Source organism: Triturus cristatus, chromosome 5_1 (assembly GCF_964204655.1).
Source record: "Triturus cristatus chromosome 5_1, aTriCri1.1, whole genome shotgun sequence".
Taxonomy (NCBI): Eukaryota; Metazoa; Chordata; class Amphibia; order Caudata; family Salamandridae; genus Triturus; species Triturus cristatus.
Genome location: NC_140587.1, coordinates 160,084,449 through 160,104,395, shown reverse-complemented (window position 1 = coordinate 160,104,395; position 19,947 = coordinate 160,084,449). Strand labels below are relative to the sequence as shown.

Genomic DNA, 19,947 nt, shown 5'->3' with positions numbered 1-19,947 from the left:
CTCGGAGTCACACTGCCACGCAAGGGGGTCCTCGGAGCCGTCCCAGTCCTCATCCGGCTCCGGGGTAGAAGGAGCCGGTCGTGGCGGCGGGACCAGAGCCGGAGAGGGGGGGAGCGGCGCCGGCTGGGGCCGAACCGGAGTCGCATCCCAATGAGGATCCCAGGTCGGAACGAAATAGTTCGAGAACCTAGGCAGGGGCGTGATAAACGGCACCCAGTGCGGTGCCTGTGGCGGCGCTGGGGCCGGAGCCAACGGCGTTGCACCTTGTGGCGCCGGGGCCAGAGCCACGGGATCCAGTGGCTCCGGGGCTGAGGCGGTGCCGCCGGGTCAACAGGATCTGGACACGGGGCCGCGGGCGCGCAGGTGCACCGACAGGAGCCCGAGGCCTAAACAGGCGGTGCAAGGCAGCAAGAAACTCTTGCCGTTGTTTGGGAGCCGCCGACGGACCTGGGTATAGCGGGTAGGCCGCGGGACTCCCAGGCTCCAGAGGAGCTGCAGGGGCTGAGCCCCTGTCCCCCACGTCAGCCTCCAGGGAGCGACGGGGGGACGTCGGAGAGCGAACACGCTTCTTCGACTTCTTCTTATGGCGTCGCTTACCGGAATCTGAAGGTGAAGACTTAGAGTCCAAGGAGCGATGGCTGCGGTCCCACGAGTGGTCCCGCGAACGGCCCCAAGACCCGGAGCGGCGGTGAGAGGAGTGCCAGACCTCCTGCAGCTTCCGGCGCTGCTCCCGTAATGCCTTCTGGGACATGGCACGGCAGTCCCGACAATCCCGGGAGTCGTGGTCGTTCTCCAGGCAGTAGCGGCAGACATCATGGGGGTCCACCACCGACATATTACGGTGGCTCGACCCGCAAGACTTAAAGCCGGGCATCCCTACTACGTACACCAGGAGAAAAGAGAAGGAGCAAAAAGTTTCAAAAAATGACCGAGGTACGTGCTCAATCCGGATCTGCGCTTTTGGCGCGGAAAAAGAAAGAACTGACGTTAGCGCAAATGGGTGGCGCCTAAGTAGCCTCCGTGACGTCGTCCCGGCGCGCACGACGCAAGTGACGAGCGCGGAGCCGCACTGCGCAACCTACTGGTACGCAGGGGTACTGCTTAGCACAAAACTTTCAGGATCCAGACTGACGCCTGGGGAATATTCTAAGGTAAGGAATCTATCACTAACGTGTCTCTTTCAGATACAATCCTGCATGCATGGTGCAAGGGTTCCTACAATGGCGCTAGGCTGCTGAAACACCGCCAGCGTAAGGAGGAAGGACAGGAATGCACCGTATTGCTTAAATATGGTGCATTCCTGCCCTTACACTTTGGCCTATGGCATCGCAACAAGTTGCCTTGCTGTGCTGCCTTATGCCAAAATCCCATAAATAACCCCCTGGGTGTGTAAGAGAATGAGGCAAGATGAATTGTAGTAGAATTAGAGAACTATAAAAAATAAATTTAAATCCACACTTTGCTGCATTAATAAATATATCTTTGTAGTTTTGATAGTGAAGTAGACTGTGGCTTGGGGATTCAGATTCGAGTATGGCTTTTGCACTTGCAAGACAGCTTGAAAGATTCAATTTATGTCTATGGTCTGCTAGTGTTTGTTTAGCACAGTTACATAACTTAAACGTTGCCTAAACAAAAAAATTTTAAAGATATAATTCCAAACAAGGTGTGAATTGAGCCACTTTATTAATGCAGGCGAACCATCTGCTCTAATCTGAATTCCACTGTTTGGTGCTTTTTGTGTAAGCCCAGTTTGACATCAGAAAGGATTTAAGTTTAATTAACCAATGACGCCCTAACATTGAAAGCCGAAAAAACAAACAATTTAGTCTTACACCACGCCTGCACCTCTGTGAAATCAAGGATCACCAAAGGCTCAATTGGTACGAAAACATGGAGAATAAATGACATTTTAAACAATCACGTGGCAAAAGAAAAAATGCTATTAACCATTACAATCTTCTTCAATGAAAATCCAACAGATTTAGCCCCAAAACTCCTTTGGGGTACCAGGAAATTCACTACCAAAGGTCTAATGATCATTAACATCTATAACAAAAATAAATACAAATAAAAAGTTGGACGCTCTAGAGCAGTGGTTCTTCACCTGTGGTCGGAGGCGCCCTGGGGGTCTGAAAGGCGTACTCGGCGTACTCAACATTAATAGAGTATATACAAATAAGGAAGTGACATTAAAAATTTGAAAACTTTTCCCGTATTTGATTGTGAATTGCACAAATTATTTCAATATTTGTGCAATGTATACTTGTTTTTGTATTCTTGTGCATTGTTTTGAGGTCCAAATCAAAGACATTGCTAAGGCTAGCGGTCCCTAGCTCTCAATAATGACTCTGTGGGGGTACCCGGATTCCATTAATGATTCAGTGGGGTTCCGCAGACATCAAAAGGTTAAGAAACCCTGCTCTAGAGAAAGACATCAGTCCCTGGATCACACTCTCATGCCTTACAAAGGCAAAACCATTCTACACAAACCAAATTCCCTAAAATATGATTGCAACAAAATCATCAGTGAGAGAGCTCATTTATGGGTTATAAATCTCAGGTTCAAAAAAGACTGGGAATTGAATAAAGCCGGTAAAACTCTATCAAACTAACTTATGGCCACAGGTAATAAATGTAACAATTTAGCACTTAAAGGTAAAACAGGACAAACTAAAAGCTACTCCAAAAATATCCTAGCATGATTTCACGAGTTTTTCTGAACTCTGTATAATACAAAAATACAGCCATCTGAAAAAGATAGTCAAACCTTCATGGATAAACTACAACAACCTTTGTTAGACTATAATTCAAAATCAGAGAGCGTAGTAAAAAAAAAAAATTTGAAAAATCATGAAATCAACCCACTGTAAAGTGGAAAGGCATTACTAGGCCCTGATGGGCTGCCGCCGAGCATTTATAAAAGTTACCAGGCACAATTATTAAACAACATGGGAGCACTCTTTACATATTTTGAGAGATCAGATCTGAAACAGGGCCGGGCCTCAGACTCACTATCGCGGTGATTCATAAAGAAGGTAAGGACCCCATCGAAAATAATAATTATAGGCCCATATTGCTATTTATTGTAGACTGTAAAATATATCTTAAAATCCTTGCGTCTGACTTAGGGAGGGGCTGACAATTCTACTTCATCACACACAGACTGGCTTTGCCATAGGTGGACTTGTATACAATAATATACAATTATTTGGAAAAGCTTTAGAATAAGACAAATCACTGACCTTCACCATAATAGCCATGGCCTTGGATGCAGAGAAGGACTTCAATAAGTTATTGTGGACCTTCCTGCATTCAGTGCCACATAAATATTACCTCACAGCCTCTTTCGAATGATTGATCTTCACCCTATATGCCCATCCAACAGCACATATTAGTATCAATGGCACACTCTCAGAGAAATGTAGTCTGTCATAGGACACCAAACAAGAATGCCCACTCTCACCTCTTTTATTTTCATTTGAATCCCTGCTAGTAACTATCCACTCTAACTGAAACATTAAAGGGATCCTGTTTCCCTCCGCAACCCAAACGATAAACATAGATACCAATAACATGATTAAATGTTGTATTGACTGGATGTGTACTGAACAAACAATGAATCATACATCCAAAAATGTTTGCCAACATGTTTAAGCCGATTTTAACAAGCCCATAAGGGTCTACGTCTGTCTTCAGGACTGCTATGATCTGTGCCAATGTGCAGTCATTTATAAAAACATGCACTTGGAAGTGGAGGCCTAAGTCTCTCATACCTGTTCAGTTGCTATGCATGTTAAGTGGTTAAAAAAAAAAAAAATATATATATATTAATACTAATAATATTTTATTCTATTTTGCTTCAAGCGACACACAACCATTGGTGAGTACTGCCGAAACACATACACGCTATAGTGTAACCTCATGCTGTGGTGTACATGGCGCACAGTAAATACATGAAGCACATGCATACCCGAGGGTACATCTTTAAGGGTGCAAACATGTATGCATAGGAAGCGAACTCAATGGATGTGTGCACAATCAGTGGCCTAACTTACCCTACTCCTCCTTTATTTAGGCCATCAGCATAAAAGGGGAGAGGGCACTTCCCTATAGTCGTACACTTGACAAGGATGGTAAAATCATGAAATAAACAAGCTTTCACATGAAGAATTCCTTTATTGACTTCTGCATTAGGACTTGTCCTATAATTCCTAATGACAATAGGAATATTGTACAGGGACTGACTTAAATAGTATTCATATTGGTATCTTACAGTTCACCTCTTTTAATTGGTAATCGGGCGTAGCTTCTTTCAATGCTTACCTCATATAACCACCCAAGTGTCCAAACTACGACCAACAACATGCAACTTACTTCACTACTTTTAATATCCTATAAAACTGGTTTGATGGCTTGCTTCTTACAAGCCCCAAATATTTGAAATGTACCCCAAACCCCACAGCTAATTTTGTCAAAGGTACAGTGCTGCTAGATGTACCTAGTCCTTGCTAACTCTACTGCGACGAAGAGCCAAAAGGTAGTCGCCTACGCAGATGATGTTTTAATCTTCTATGAAGAAGCAGACTGTTATTCCAGAAATTCTTTAAACAATGAATTTTTTTTTGCAAAAGTATCAGGATACTCTTTACCGTGAGACAACGGAAGTCTCCCCCTTAAACTGTATAGGCCTGCAAGCAAAAGTGAAGAATACTGGCCTGAAATGGCAATCAAAGACATCAACCATCTGGGCATATGGTTCAAAAACTACCTAGAAATCTCAAGAGATTATTGAGAATAGCACCATTTTCAGCCATAAGAGAAGTGCTTCCTGGCCTTGTGCTGACCTGACATAAGGATAAGAAATCACAAGGTTAATCATTCATGTGTTTAGAGAAAAGTATTTGCAGCATAGATAGGTTTTCATGAAAAAACTTCTCAGGGCCATAATTACGATCACCCACAAAAATTGGGCTTCATTGATTTATATCTTAGCCCTCTTCTTTCTTTCTTTCGTTCCCTTCAGGTATTCTCCGAACCATTAAAGGGAGCGGTATGATGCACATTTTCACCTTCTCGCATAGTTTGTATATACACCATTGCCCTATAGTTCTACCCTGAAGAAGACCCTAGACCATTTAGGCTCATATTGAGGTCGAAACATGTTGGTAACATGTACATTCTAGGTCAGGTGATCCATTGAATTTCACCTAATGACCGATTTGTTTTAGTGTTTTTAAACATACCAGAGGTACTCGCTGAATAAATAATATTTTGAGTATACCTCTAGGTATATTTTATATTCCCTTTTACCCCCAAAAAACAGGACCTAGAGTACTGTCCTCAGCTGAGATTTATAAGAACTCCCAGGGATTGACTAGCTTTCCCTGGTCGAGTCTGCTGGGGCGGCATTGCTCCTACCCCGGTGTGTGAGGGCGTCAAATGATGAAGCATGCCTCGATAAGTTGAGAGTGAGACGACCTCTCAAAAATCTTTTGATGACCCACATCCAGGAGTAGTCAGAAAAGCCAAATAGGACATAGCTTACACAACAATACCCTCAAGTTTATTTCTTTTGTTACATAAGGCTAAGAAAGTCATCAAGAGCATTCAACTATGGCTTATGCTGGGGCCTCTGGCACAACAACTGTTCCAGGCACAAACAGAAGCTCAAGATGAGACTTCTGCTCCTTGGGAGTAGTGGTGGCACAAAGGAGTGGGCGTTGTTTAAACCAACAAAGGCAGGGCCCAACCAAATAGCCCTGCACTGTGAAGAAAGATGCTGCTAGAGAAGTGAGAAGAGCGAGAGAGAGTTCCTTGCTGCTCAAAGTAAATAATTGGTCTACAAAGAGAAAGATGTACCTCTTTCAGAGCAGTCAGATAACGGTGAAGCTTCCCTTTGTCTGTGTCTAGCACAGATTTTGTACTGGAAAGGTACCTTATAGGGACAAAAAACTATGCAAAAACATACCTTAAAACTTGTTATGTGTGTTATTTTTCGTCTCAAAGCCCTATCTACAAATATTAGTAGATATGTTTTTGCGTAAAAACCCATGGGTTGCTGTATGAGAACACCCTTGTACCACTCATGGGACACCCGTTTGACACAAAGTAATGGAAAGTACTACTTTCTGGCAACTTTCCAGCGCAAAACGTTTTGCCCTGGAAAAGAATAAAGATATAAACTCTTTGCTGCGCTTTTCTTTTGCAGACTACCCTGAAAAAGTGTTGATACATTTTCCCCAAAGGTCTTATTTACCGTTTAGCAAAGCAGGGCTTCTGCCTTTGACATCAATGGACTTCCACCACTTTTTGGCAGATGTTCCACATTTACCCAACTCTAAATAAGGTCTTAAACATGTCTATGATGGAAAGCTCTCTGACCAAGATGCAGAAGAGTACAACTGACACTAAACAAAATGTAGGAAGCATGGATTACTGCGTCCAAGGTTGCTACAGATCAGAATGAGGAAGGCTTTACTAGAAAGAGGTTTAAAGAGGACACCTACCCCTCCCAGGTATTACTGGAGGGCAAACCAGAGACTGGAAAATTATTCTCGAGATGCTAGCATTCGAATCTTGGGGCTGACAGTGATAAATGCTAATTTGAAATGGAGATACTTGAAAGTTGAGGAGCTCTGTCAGCAGGTATGGAGAGGGGTGTGTTTGGGCACCAGAGGCCCCCAAGGAGCCGATGCAGATTTGGAACCATAGTGGCTACGCTGAGTAAAGTAGATCAACAAGAGCTGGTCGTGTTGATGGCAGCTGATAGGAAAGGAAAACATTTTACCCAACAACCAAGAAACATAGACACAACTTATAATAGATCAAGAGGGACATGTTCTGTCTAGAGTTGGAAGCATCTTTGTTGTTTCCTGCTAAGTTTAGAGTTAGGGACAAGGTGAAAACGAACATTTTTGTACAACCAAACGCCACCATAGACTGTTTGCCTGCAAAGAAAATGTCTGAAGAATGAAATGGGGGTAACAGTGAAGCAACCTTTGCATGGTCATTCTGGATGTCCTACTCTGTAGTCTGTTTTGAATTACATTTCTGAGTTGGCTGTCAATGAAAACTCCAGAGAAACATTTATCCCCAAATTTGAAGAAATATTCAAAGGCACAGTTGGTTAGTTCCTCTCCTGACTCTAATCCCCCATCAATTCTACCTGAGTAGAAACTGAATCTTTCAACATATTGAGTACTTAATTAGCCCAATAATTTCTGGTGAATACCAGAGATAATAAGGCAGCTGTTACAGTTGGTACCTATTTTGTGCATAAGTTACTATGGAAAGATTGTAACGATAACGATGTGCATAAGTTACTATGGAAAGATTGTAACGATACTTATCTTTCTGAATTCTAAATAAAATATCTAAAATAAATGAATGGACATGTGGAGAATTGATTTTGAAGGAGCAGAAACCATGAAGAAGACCCTAAAAAGCTGATGAGATCAGGAACTAAGAGAAAATGCCTACGTTAAGTGATTGTTTCTAATCCACATTTGAAGTGGACAACACCCTGACGGAGCCAGGTCACCTATATTTTAGTAGAACGCGGACTATCATCACAGAAAGCATTTAAAATGATGTCAGCGTATGATGAAGGACCCACAACTGAATCTAGGGACTGGACAAGTTACTATAGGAGGCCTAAAGTGAATATTTGTTTACCTTGGCGTTCACAATCTCGATGTGGAGAAGCAGGGAGGCGAGTTCCAGCTCCTCGCTATAGCTGTTTCGTAAAGGCACAGACCGGTAACCTAGAAGTAATTAAAGAAACAGGATATGTCAAACAGGTCTTTACAGAGGGGTGATTTACCAATAAATTATGGTTTCTCAGTTGTGTGGACAGGTATGTTTTTTTTCATCAAGCTGCAAGGCTTGGGCCATGAAACAAGAGAAGTACATTTGTCCAACCGTCACATCTTCAAAAGAAATAAAGAGTTATGATGAAACCCACCTGTTTTGAGACCCTTAACAGGAAAAGTGGCTTGTGCCAGGAAGTTGGGGTCACTGAACATGTCCTCTTCATACACCACGAAACGCAGGAATGTAAACTCTGGATTGTTGATATCGAATACGAATGGCTTGAAGAACCAGGTGGGGTTCAAGCCGTTGTCAGCTGCGCAAAGGAGATCAGAACACTGAATCATTTATCAGGATAGCATGAGGGACAAGCACCGTTTTGCTATGTTCTTCTCTAATGGAATTTAAAATGGGCATGTTTAGGAAACATGCTTACACTTTATTGACAGTAACTTCAATCAGCTAAGTAAAAATAAGCTCAGAATTCTAACATAGCACTAAACATGTAGCTTGTAACTGCATCCTTTAATTTATCACACATCCAAAACCTCATAAACTAGTGATGGCTTCAGGAGCAGGTTGAGATCACACAAGCAGCCACTCCCTGGCATGGATAATGAGTCTTTTAGTTTAACTATTTACATGTATTAGTTAACAGAGGTGACACAGCAGAGTTGGTTTCATGCACAAATAAGCGTTATTTACCTTTTATCAAAATGCTACCTACCTGTAACACTTGGACTGCAGCTGGTAGTGTGGTTGAATCACATAGAAGCCAGGTTTGAGTCTGGAATATTACAAATAGCTTTTTTTTGCCATCTAAGTTTCTGTTTCAAGCTTGCGACATATGACTCGTGATCATGTCTCCTGAACCTCCCAATGCACAGGCATTTAGACATATATGGGCAGATCTGCAAGAAACTAACGCAGCGCGGTGCTGCAAGTCATTTTGCTGCGCCGCGCTGCGTTAGTTTCGAAGCACAGGGATGCAACATATTTACAACAATATTTCATATCTCTGTGCCTCCCCCTGCGCTAGGGAACAGACTGCTACCATGTGCCGGCACCCTTGCACCATGGAGCAAGGATGCCTGCGTCATGGGGAGATTCTTTTTGTGCAGGAAGGGCACCTTCCCGCACAAAAACAATCAATTGAGGTGATTTTCTCTTCCAATATGTGTTGTAGAATGCAAAACACATTGAAAGAGGAAAAAAACGAGGAGAAATGAAAACATTTCTCCTCATTGCACCTCGCTAGGCCACCCATAGGGTGGCGTAGCATTCTGACTCATTTCCAGATTTGCGATTTCTCGTAAATCTGGAAATGCATCAGTGGACATGGGTGTATCGTCGGAACACCAACAGCAACACCCAAGTCACGCCCCTAACACACAAAGTGTTGCGTGAACAGGGGCGATATTTACAAGCATAGGTTAAGTCACGCAGGGTGACTTTACCTATTCTTGTAAATATCACTTAGCAGGCTGCGCCACCGATGCGTCACGCAACGTGATGAACCGGCGGCGCACGGGGCTTGTAAATCTGCCCCACAGCGTCAAATTTAATATCACTGTGTCGTTTCTAGGTCAATGCAGTTATGTCAGTCTATCATTTCTATCAGAAATAAGTTAATCAGACCCTTCCCTTTTTTAAATTGGATGGCAGCTAGAAGTAGTATCAGTCATAACTGATTCAAGGCTTCGTAACCTCAACACTTTCTATTTATTGTTGCTAGGTGAACTATAAGTTATCCAAAATGATACAAGCTCCAAACGCATGCCATGCTACTCTGTATTCAAAAGTATTTCAGAAGGTATTTTCGCTCTAGGTTGTGAATTGGAACCCATTTTTTTCCTATTTAGCAGCCTCATGATGGACCTGTTACTGACTGCCTTGAATAGAATTCAAAATATTCAAAGATTTCAGGGAAGCATTGAAACTTGTTATTTTAACAAATATCTTCCTGAATACTGGAGATTATAAGCATACCAACCTCCTACATTAAAATAAAAGTACCTGTAAATATTCATCCTACTGTCAGAATCATGTTAGAAGGTAACAATGCAAAGCTCAGAATCCTTATTAAATAAAAATGTACCACCAGGATACATAGTCCATTTTCTAGATGACATTCTGCTACCACAATGCTCAGCACAAAAAGTTGTGATATTGGGAGACTTTCACTTCTGGAGAGGCAAACACAATCACAAATGTGATGAAAACATCAATGCAAATATGCTATCACTGGTATCAACCAAGTGGCCACATAGAAGGGCATACATTAGACTTAAGGTTCCCTAACAACTTGTGAACAGCTGATCTCATGGTAAAAACTCTGAGCTGTTCTGACCACTAATCTATATCCTTCTGGAGCACTAACATGATAAATCGACCTAGTTTCGCAAAGCAATTTGAACAAAAGTCTAGTCTTTACTAGATAGCGTTAAACATCAATACAGAACTCTTCAAAAGTACCTACAAATGGGTGAAGAGGGGGCAGCTGGGCTCTCAGACGTGTTACTAGCTGGCAAGAGGTGTGGTCTCTCCTTTCACGGCCACAACAATCAAGATAGCATTACAGACTACCAATAGAGGGTGCCGAAAAGGCCACAAGGAGACAAGGCAAGACTGAGGATGTCATCATGAAGTAGACACTGTGTACTACAAGGTCTGGGAAGGTAGATTGACTCAATGATTCAGCAGCAGGTCCCTGTGAAACTGGCTTCAGGGGAAGACAGCTCCACAATGCGCTTTGCTGTGGCAAGGTGAGCCTAGGAGCATGGAGAAGTGTTAGTGGAGACGGACGGGACCAGACGAGTACTTAAATGCTGTACTGCTGCATGGTGGCCCCAAAAAACAACAGGAACACATCAATATTTTGCTTTCAAATTCACCTACTCTGCTGATGTAAGTAGCTGCGATATTTCGGCCCCAGCAAAGAAACCTACCAACCCAAGACATTTCTGAAAACTAGACACCAAGGGGAGTTCATGGTGGGTTACCTTGTGTGGATCCCATTCTGTTTTCTTACCCAGCTTGCCCTACAAACATCAAACTTTGGCTAAATTCACAGCTTTTCCAGTTTGGGGGGCTTTAATTTGTGGGGGCAGCAGAAAGACGTTTGGTGCCTTTAAGGGTATGGCCAGAAGTCAGGGTGGAACGCCCCCACTCAATTATTTTTATAACTTTAAAAATCCAAGGTATTCAGTGCATTTTTTTATTTATCTCACACGCCTGGGGAAAGCAGATTGGGGCTAACCCTAAACCCACTTTTTGCCTCCCGGGTGAGGAAAAGAATGCATCGGCCTACCATAGAAGAAGGAACTGCATGAAATACATTGAATAGCCCCCCCACAAATCTATGGAAAGATTGCCATACAAGAACAGAGCAACCTAGAAGACCTAAAATATATGCTATCGGCTTCTCTGCAACATTGTAATCTTCTGTCATTCTTCAAAAGTAAAAATTCAAGAGCACATTAGTATCAGCACTGTGCTGTCTCTTTTCCCCCCAACAACCCCACAGATCCTACAAACGTTGCTCACAACATACACATCTGCGGAAAATGAAGGTGTCCTAAAGCTAGTGCCAAAGACCAATGCACCACACATGGCTTTGGAACCATGCATAGCAGCCTGCATGATACAGTTTTTCTCAACACTTACTAATGGATTGCTTCTAGTAGGATCAGTCCTACAACTAGTATAAGAATGACAAACGCACACTCCTGATAGAAAAAAGATTCAGAGATATTGGCCAGCAACTGACCAATAGCCAACCTAACTTTTCCCATTATAATTGTAGAATGAAAAGCCACATAACAACTATAAATGTGTAACACGACCACCCACTACATAATAATCAGTCAGGTTTTAAACCCTCAAAGGGTACCAAAACCACATTGGCCAACATTAGAGAAGATCTCTTCATTGCACTGGTTGAAGATCAGCAATAGATTTTTGTACTGATTTCAGCAAACCTATGACACATCTGACCACACAGTACTATTGAGATGGCTCCAAGACTGACCAAGTATCTTTGGAAGAGACCTAGATTGGATCCACCCCTTTCTTATCACAGTACCACCATGTCATGTGAGCTACCGCCAAGATACCCTGTGTCCAATGTATCTACGGGGTTTAGGTATTAGAGACCATATGTCAGCTTAGTCTCAGTTGATGGAGTGTGAGGCAATCACATTTGGAGCTATTAAAATCTTGCACATCAAACGCTGGGGGGAGAGCTATGAGGCAAGTGGAATGGCTCCTCTCTCTCTCTCCTGAACTCTGCCTTTCGACTGCACCGCCTGTACGCGCACATGAGATTAATATCTCCTGATGTGCATTGGCGAACAAGTTACTTACCTTCGGTAATAATGTATCTGTAAGAGACATATATTAGTTATGGATTCATTACCTTAGAATTATCCCCAGGCGTCAGACTGGATCAGGAGAATTTTTTTTTTAGCAGTACCCCTGCGCGTCGTTAGGTGGCGTCGGTCGACTCTGCGTCCGGTGTCGTGGTCGCCAGGATGACGTCGTGGTGTCTACTTTTACGCTGTACCCTGCATGCTGACATCAGTTCTGACACGACTTTCTACGCTAGAAGTGCAGAGCCATGCAAGTCACTGACCACTGGCGCACAGAACTAGGGCCCTGAAAGGGAGTCCTTGACCCTAGAAGTCAGTTCGCAGAACAGGGAGGATGGGTGGGATGCTAAGGAATCTATAACTAATATATGTCTCTTACAGATACATCGTTACCGAAGGATAGTAACTTGTTCATCTGAAAGAGACTATTAGTTATAGATTCCTTACCTTCGAATAGATACCCCAGCAATACTAACCCTGGAGGTGGGTCTGCGAACCAAGTTCACACCAGGAAGTCCTAGAGAACTGAACGGTCGAAGAAACCGTCTCTCCAGACTTGACTATCCGGGCAGTAATGCTTAGTGTACGTGTGCAGTGATGCCCAAGTGGCTGTCTGGCAGGTGTCACTGAGGGGGACTCTACGTTCCAAAGAAGTAGTGGCTGCCTGTCTCCCCGGTGGAGTGAGCATGCAGTCCTACAGGCGGCTGCTTTTTCGCCAAGGAGTAACAGATCTTAATGCAAAGGATGACCCATCGAGAGATGGTCCTTTTTTGCATGGCCCGACATTTCTTGGCGCCCACATAGCCAACAAAGAGTTGATCGTCCACTCGGAATTGTTTTGTGCGATCCAGATAAAATTATAACGCATGTTTTGGATCCAGACGATGGAGTCTCTCCTCCTACTTGGAAGGATGCGGGAAGAAGGTGGGCAAAGTGATGGTCTGTCCTATGTGGAAAGAGGTAACCACTTTGGATAGAAAAGAAGGTCTAGTCTGACGGACAACCTTGTCCGGACGGACAGCAAGGAAATGAGGTTTAGAAGATAGCGCTTGAAGCTCACTCACCCTGTGAGCAGAAGTGATGGCAACCAGAAAAGCAGTCTATAAAGTCAAGAGTCTGAGAGGACAATTATGTAGTGGCTCGAAAGGAGCACATATAAGATAAGTTAAGACCGGATTCGAGTCCCGCTGGGGCATTACGAAAGGAATAGGAGGAAAGAGGTGAGTAAAGCCCTTAAGAACCTATTTACAATAGAGGATTTGAAGAGAGAAGGCTGATCAGGAAGGCGACGAAAGGCCGAAAGATAGCCCTTAAGGGTGCCCGGAGCAGGGCCCTGCTGGGCCAAAGATAGAATGAAGAGGAGAACCTCTGAAAGAGGGGCAGAAAGGGGATCCACAGCCTTTGCTGCGCACCATGCCACAAATTTGATCCATCTGGAGGCACATACTGTTTTAGTAGCCGGACGCCTGGCTGCCAAGATAACATTGCAGACTTCGGAAGGAAGTTCGAATGCTGTCAACTGTCACCGCCCAATCTCCACACAAGGAGGTGGAGGCTGGACAGGTTCGGGTGGAGGATCGATCCCTGCTGCTGTGACAGAAGATCCTCCCGAAGAGGCAGTCTGATCGGAGTATCGATGGCCATGTTCAAGAGCTCGGGATACCAGACTCTTCGTGCCCAGTCTGGAGCCACAACAATGACTTGGGCCCGTTTGCGCTTGATCTTCTTCAGCACTCTGGGCAGTAGTGGTATAGGCAGAAAGGCGTGTAGAAGACGGCAATTCCACTCGCAACGGAACGCACAGAACTGCGGACAATGCGCGTTCTCTTTGTGGCGAACAGATCTAACCAAAGCTCTCCCCACTGCGGAAAGAGACCTTCCACCACCTCTGAGTGAAGACGCCATTCGTGATCAATCATGCACCGGTGGCTGAGTTTGTCCGCCCTGGTGTTCAGAGAACCTGCTAGGTGTTGAACCACCAGGGACATGTCCTGATGTTCCAGCCACTTCCAAAGGCGAAGAGCCTCTTGACATAGGGTCCACGACCACACTCTGCCCTGTATGTTGCAGTACCACATGGCGGTGTTGTTGTCCGTGAACACCTGCACTACCCTTCCTCTGACAGCCCAAAGCTCCAGAAGGTTGAAGTGGAGCCCGGACTCCGCCGGAGACCAGAGGCCTCTGATCTCCACCTCTCCCACGTGGCCACCCCATCCCAGGAGTGACGCATCTGTCACCACTGTGAACTCTGGATGGGGAAGGGAGAGGGATCTGCCGTTGACCCAATCCTGGTCCGTTAGCCACCACTGCAATTGGTGTGCAGTGCCCTCCGAGATCTGGACGCAATCAGAAAGATTCCCCGGATGCTGCGCCCACTGGAACTTCAGGTCCCACTGCAGAGCCCGCATATGCCACCTGGCATGATCCACCAGCAGGATGCAGGAGGCCATGAGGCCCAGCAGCCTCGGAGTCATTCTCACCGAAATCCGGGATAGAGGCTGAAACATCTGTATCATAGCCCGAATATCCCAGACACGCTGCTCTGGACGATATGCCCGAAACTACGCTGTATCCAGAACTGCTCCGATGAAAAGGAGCTTCTGGCAGGGAACCAGGTGTAACTTCGGCACTTTGATAGTGAACCCCAGCGAGTGCAAGAGGTCCGCTGTAGTCTGGAGTAGGAGACGACAGCCTGGGGTGAGCTCCCTTTAACAGCCAGTCATCGAGATAGGGAAAGACTGGAACCCCTGATCTGCGCAGATGAGCTGCAACCACCGCCATCACTTTCGTGAACACCCGAACGGCGCTGGTAAGGCCAAAGGGGAGCACGGTAAACTGAAAATGCTTGTGGCCTACCGTGAACTGTAGGTAATGCCTGTGGGCTGGCAGGACGGGGATGTGGAAATAAGCGTCCTGCAAGTTCAACGCTACCATCCAGTCTCCAGGGTCTAGGGCAGACAGGACCTGAGCCAATGTCAACATTTTTAACTTCTCCATCCGGAGGAAGCGGTTGGCGTCCCCGAGATCCAAGATAGGATGCAGGCCTTTGTCCTTCTTGGGTACCAGGAAGTAGTGGGAATAACAACCACAACCTACTTCTGGCACAGGGACTCGCTCAATAGCTCCCTTGGCCAAGAGAGCTGTAACTTTCTGACGGAGAAAGGCCAAGTGATCCTCCAACTTGCGATAGAGTGTTGGTGGCATGGAGGGAGGGGTAGTCTCAAAGGGGAGGGAGTAGCCCCTTCGGAATATCTGCAAAACCCACCTGTCTGACATGATGCTGTGCCAGTGGGGGAGGTGATGGCGGATCCTGCCGCCCTGTGGCAACTGGTGGCCCTGAAAAATCGGACTAGGGAGGTTTGAAGGCAGCTGCGTGGGGGGGGGGGGCATTTGCGGACTGACCCGCCTTCTGGCCCCCAGACCCACGACGCTGGGTCCCACGTCCCCCACCATGCAGAGGCTGGGTGGCTTGTGCGGCACTGTGGCTCTGAGTGGAACATGGTGCAGCACCCCTTCCGTGGCCACGAAAGGGACAAAAGGCACACTGCATGGGGCGAGAAGCTGCTGCAAGGCCCAAGGACCTGGCCGTAGCCCTAGAGTCCTTGAAGCCCTCGAGCGTGTTGTTCGCCTTGTCGCCAAACAGGCGACGGCGTTCAAAGGGCATGTCCAAAAGGGTAGATTGGACATCCCCAGAGAGGCTAGAGGTTCTCAGCCAGGCATAGCGCCTCGGGGCTACCGACATGGAAATCGTCCTACCCAGCAAGTCGCCGGTATCCAGCCTACACCAGATGGTGAACTTTGCTACGTCTCGACCCTCAGCAACGGCGCGGGCGAGTATGGCCCGAGCCTCCTCCGGGCACTGTGGCAGCACTTGCGCAACCGTGTCCCACACCAAATGTGTGTAACGGCCCAAGAGACATGCAGTGTTCACCGACCGCAGTCCTAAGCTGGCGGAAGAAAACATCTTCTTCCCAAGATGGTCCAGCTTCTTGGACTCCCTATCTTGAGGAACTGTAGAGAAAGCGCTTCCTTTCGAGGATGAGCCTTGGACCACCAAGCTTTTGGGAGTAGGGTGTTGGGAGAAGAAAAGTGGGTTGCCCGGGGCCAGGCGGTGGCATCGGGCAATCATCCTATCCACAGGAGCCCCTGTGCTGGGCCTGGACCAGGAGCCCAGAAGGATGTCAGTGAGGGCCTCATTGAAAGGCAGCAAGGGCTCCGAAGAGGCTGCTGCTGGCTGAAGCACCTCAGCCGGGAGGTTAGTCCTCGGTAGGGGGAGAAAGCATACCAAGGTCTGGGGAGGTATCCAAACTACTGGCATCACCCAACTCCTCTCTCCAGTCCGACTCTTCAAGCTGGTCTGCCAGAGGGTCAAAAGACCCCTCCCAGTCCTCCTCAACCTCACTCAGGGTGATAAGGAATGCCAGGGAAGAACAGCGGTACAAAAGCACCCGCCGGGGCCGGTACCGGCGCCCGTCGGTGCCGGTCAAGCTCAGTGTCCAAGTCGAGAGGGAGGTTGGGGTCGACGCTGGCCAGGGGCACAACGGTGGCAGAGGTGTCACCATCAGAGGTATGATCGAGATCCAGGCCTGGATCCATGGGGGCCCTGCGGCGCCGAGGCCTAAGCCCCTGGCATTGGAGACCTAGAGCCCCCAACCGAGTCAGCGGGGCTCGAAGGCGCGCCGGCGAAGTCAGGCTGCCCAAAAATAGAATGGAGGGCTTCGTAAAATGCACGAAGCTGGACAGGGGACGCTCTGGCTCCCGGAAAGGGAGGGAAGCACGGAGCCGTCTCAGCAGGCTCCGAGGGCAGAGTCGGAGAATGACGACCCTCCCTGTCCCGCATCATGTCGGCCGACGGACGGGGAGAAGGCGAAGAGCGACGATACTTCTACGTCTTCTTCTTGTGCTTCGACTTACCCGATGACGAAGACTTCGATGATGAATGATGGTGGTGGCTTCGCGACCGGTCCTGCGATCTTCCTCTTGACCGGGACCTGCCGAGCCTCCAGACGTTTTCGGGACAGCTCCTGCAAAGACTTCAGGTTCATGGCCCGACAGTCGGAGCATGACTTTGGGTCATGGTCGCGCTCTAAGCACCAGCGGTATGTATCTGTGACAGACATCAGCTTGTGACAGAAGTCACAAGGCTTGAAGCTAAACCAACAATGGGACAGCCCTACGTCCACCAGGAGTCAAACGACTCGAAAAAGAAGTCGAAAAAAGTGGACAACATTTTAGTCAAAAAGTGACTAAGTAGACCGCTCTCTCCAGATCTGCGTTGGCTGGCGTGAAAAAGAAAGAACTGATGTCAGCGTGCAGGGGCAGCCTCCAAGTAGATGCCGCGAGGTCATCTCGGCGATCACAACGCCGACGACGAATGCGAAGATGACCGACGCCACCTACGACACGCAGGGGTACGGCTGAAAAAAAATTCTCCTGATCCAGTCTGACGCCTGGGGGTAATTCTAAGGTAAGGAAACTATAACTAATAGTCTCTTTCAGATACATTATTTACCTGCGACAAAGTGTGATATTTTTTCTTCTTACATTATAACAAGCAAATGTAGAATTCACAAAGGATTTCCTGCTGTAGGATGAGTAAAAATCAAACAAAAAGATGCAATTCTCCTTTCAAGGAACAATAGCCAATGACTATGAAATGTGCACAAATCCCCAACAAACACTTGCAAAAAAACCCATATATTTTATCTCATTTCATTGAACATATGTACTTTACACCCAGATGTCCTGTGCAGGAGACACATGTGTCACAGAGTGTTGTGCAAAACTGTGTCTGTGATGCAGTCCCTTGCTGTGGCTGTACTAGAACTTAGGCACTTGATAGCAAAAGCCTATGCTGGATGGTGAAGGCGCTTATTGTTATTGAAGGACTTGTAGAGTTCATCACTGTAGCACTGCTACTTCGTTGGTCCACTGTGTGCTTGAGGTAGCAATATCTAAAGCTGCAACGTTAACACAGAATCCTCACCAACAACATCTGTTTTGTTCTTGCTGTTATCGAATTCGGAACCACACACTTCCACTTCCACAAAAGGGCACACAATGCTCCTGCCATTTTTAGGAAGATGCCGCGCACCCAGGATCTGCAGCAGAAAAACAGAACATGATTAGGAAAATGGTATCACTTTGCAGGCAGATAGATATGGAGAGTCTTTATGTATGAAGTTCAAATGGGCAATATCAGATGTCTTCCCTTTTGAGGCACAAGAGATTAGTCTATAATTATAATGTGGATGTGACTTGTTGCGTCTGGATGGATCATACCAACCAGAATGCAGTCCTAACAAGGAGACCTATTCATAAAGGTAAATAAATAAATGTATATTTACTCTTGTACAATTAATACTACACCTAGGTGACATGCTTAACTTTTAGCTATTCACCATTTCTGAGTGTAAATTTAACAGATAGGTGTATACTTTTATGTTTCCCCCCACCCCCCAAATCACAGCCTCCTATAAAAGGATTTACAAATGCAAAGTTACTATTAGTAACTTTGCATATGTAGGTGGAGATCTCCCTAAGGAAAAGTAAGCGGGAAATTATTAACATTAATCAGCCTTTATAAAAATATTATAATGTCAAATATAAATGTACATTAATTTTAAATACTTAATTTTCAAATAGAACTAATAAAATAAAATATTGCAGCACATCAACTCAAATTAAATTCTGTTAAAAAGTGTGCTTAATTTAAATGTATATTTATATTGTCTGAAACGAATTGTGCAGGAGTGTCTTGAGCTACTGCAATGCGACTGAAATTACTTGAAAAACGTATGCGCAATGAACAGTGAAAGTGGTGGGAGCATAAATCGTTAAAAAAATATCTTGAAGTTGGGCGTATCCTGAGGGGCTTAAGTATACTAATTGCCTCTAGTCTTGAACCCTAATCCTGAAATGTTAAAAAAATAGGTGGGCAACAATACTGCTGCATCATCTTGACTTGTAACGTTTTTAGTCAAATATGCCGAGATAGATCGAGTGGCCCTGCAAAAACAGACTGATATGACATTAAGAATGACATGACATTAAGAAGCTACACAAGACTACCAGCGAAGCTAACAATAAATGGAATCATCAACAACGACAGTAGAATCCTTTAATCAAGAAGCTGAAAAGCGATACGCAAACAGTAATTCGGAATTCACATGACTGATACTGAGTGCTATCTAAGAAGTAGCCAGGAAGACATGCAGCATGTTAAGACACAGCCTAATGCTGAATTGTTTGAATGGGGAATCTAGGATTACTAAATCAAGATGATTATCTTTTTCTGAGAAATTACTACCCCCAAAAACACCATTCTTGTACTTCATGCTAAAGGCCCACAAAAATCCACTTCAGCCGCCAGGAATATCAATTATCTTGGCTAGAGACAGTTTATTTGAAAATGCATCAAGATATATTGATTTTTTTCTCCAAGAGCATGTGTGCAACCTACCATAGTTCATCAAAGACACTGGTGATTTCCTAAAAAGTCTATATCGTATCCAATGGCGCGAAGGTTATATAATAATGACACTTGATATTACCTCCTCATATACTAGTATCATTCATGCTGATGGATTGAAGGATGTTGAATACTTTTTGAGGGGCAGGCCACTTAAATTGTATAATGATACCAAGATGTTAATATCTATGATTAAGTGGTGTCTTGTGATTAATTTCTTGTTTAATCTGGAACTTTTTCGCCAGATAAGGGATACAGCGATGGGCTCCTGCTTCGCCCCCAGCTATGCGTATT

At 45.5% G+C, this 19,947-nt stretch overlaps 1 protein-coding gene across 3 annotated transcripts in view; it reads right to left on the bottom strand.

The window, feature by feature from the left end:
* LOC146830503 (1-phosphatidylinositol 4,5-bisphosphate phosphodiesterase gamma-1-like) overlaps positions 1-19,947 on the bottom strand; it is a 695,332-nt gene that overhangs the window by 30,487 nt on the left and 644,898 nt on the right. For all 3 annotated transcript variants that reach the window (XM_085604690.1, XM_085604691.1, XM_085604692.1), the window contains 3 exons: positions 18,169-18,283; positions 7,967-8,128; positions 7,678-7,766 (listed from right to left, as the gene is read on the bottom strand). In XM_085604690.1, coding sequence (XP_085460816.1) covers positions 7,678-7,766; positions 7,967-8,128; positions 18,169-18,283 — 366 coding nt within the window. The remainder of the gene's footprint in view (positions 1-7,677; positions 7,767-7,966; positions 8,129-18,168; positions 18,284-19,947) is intronic.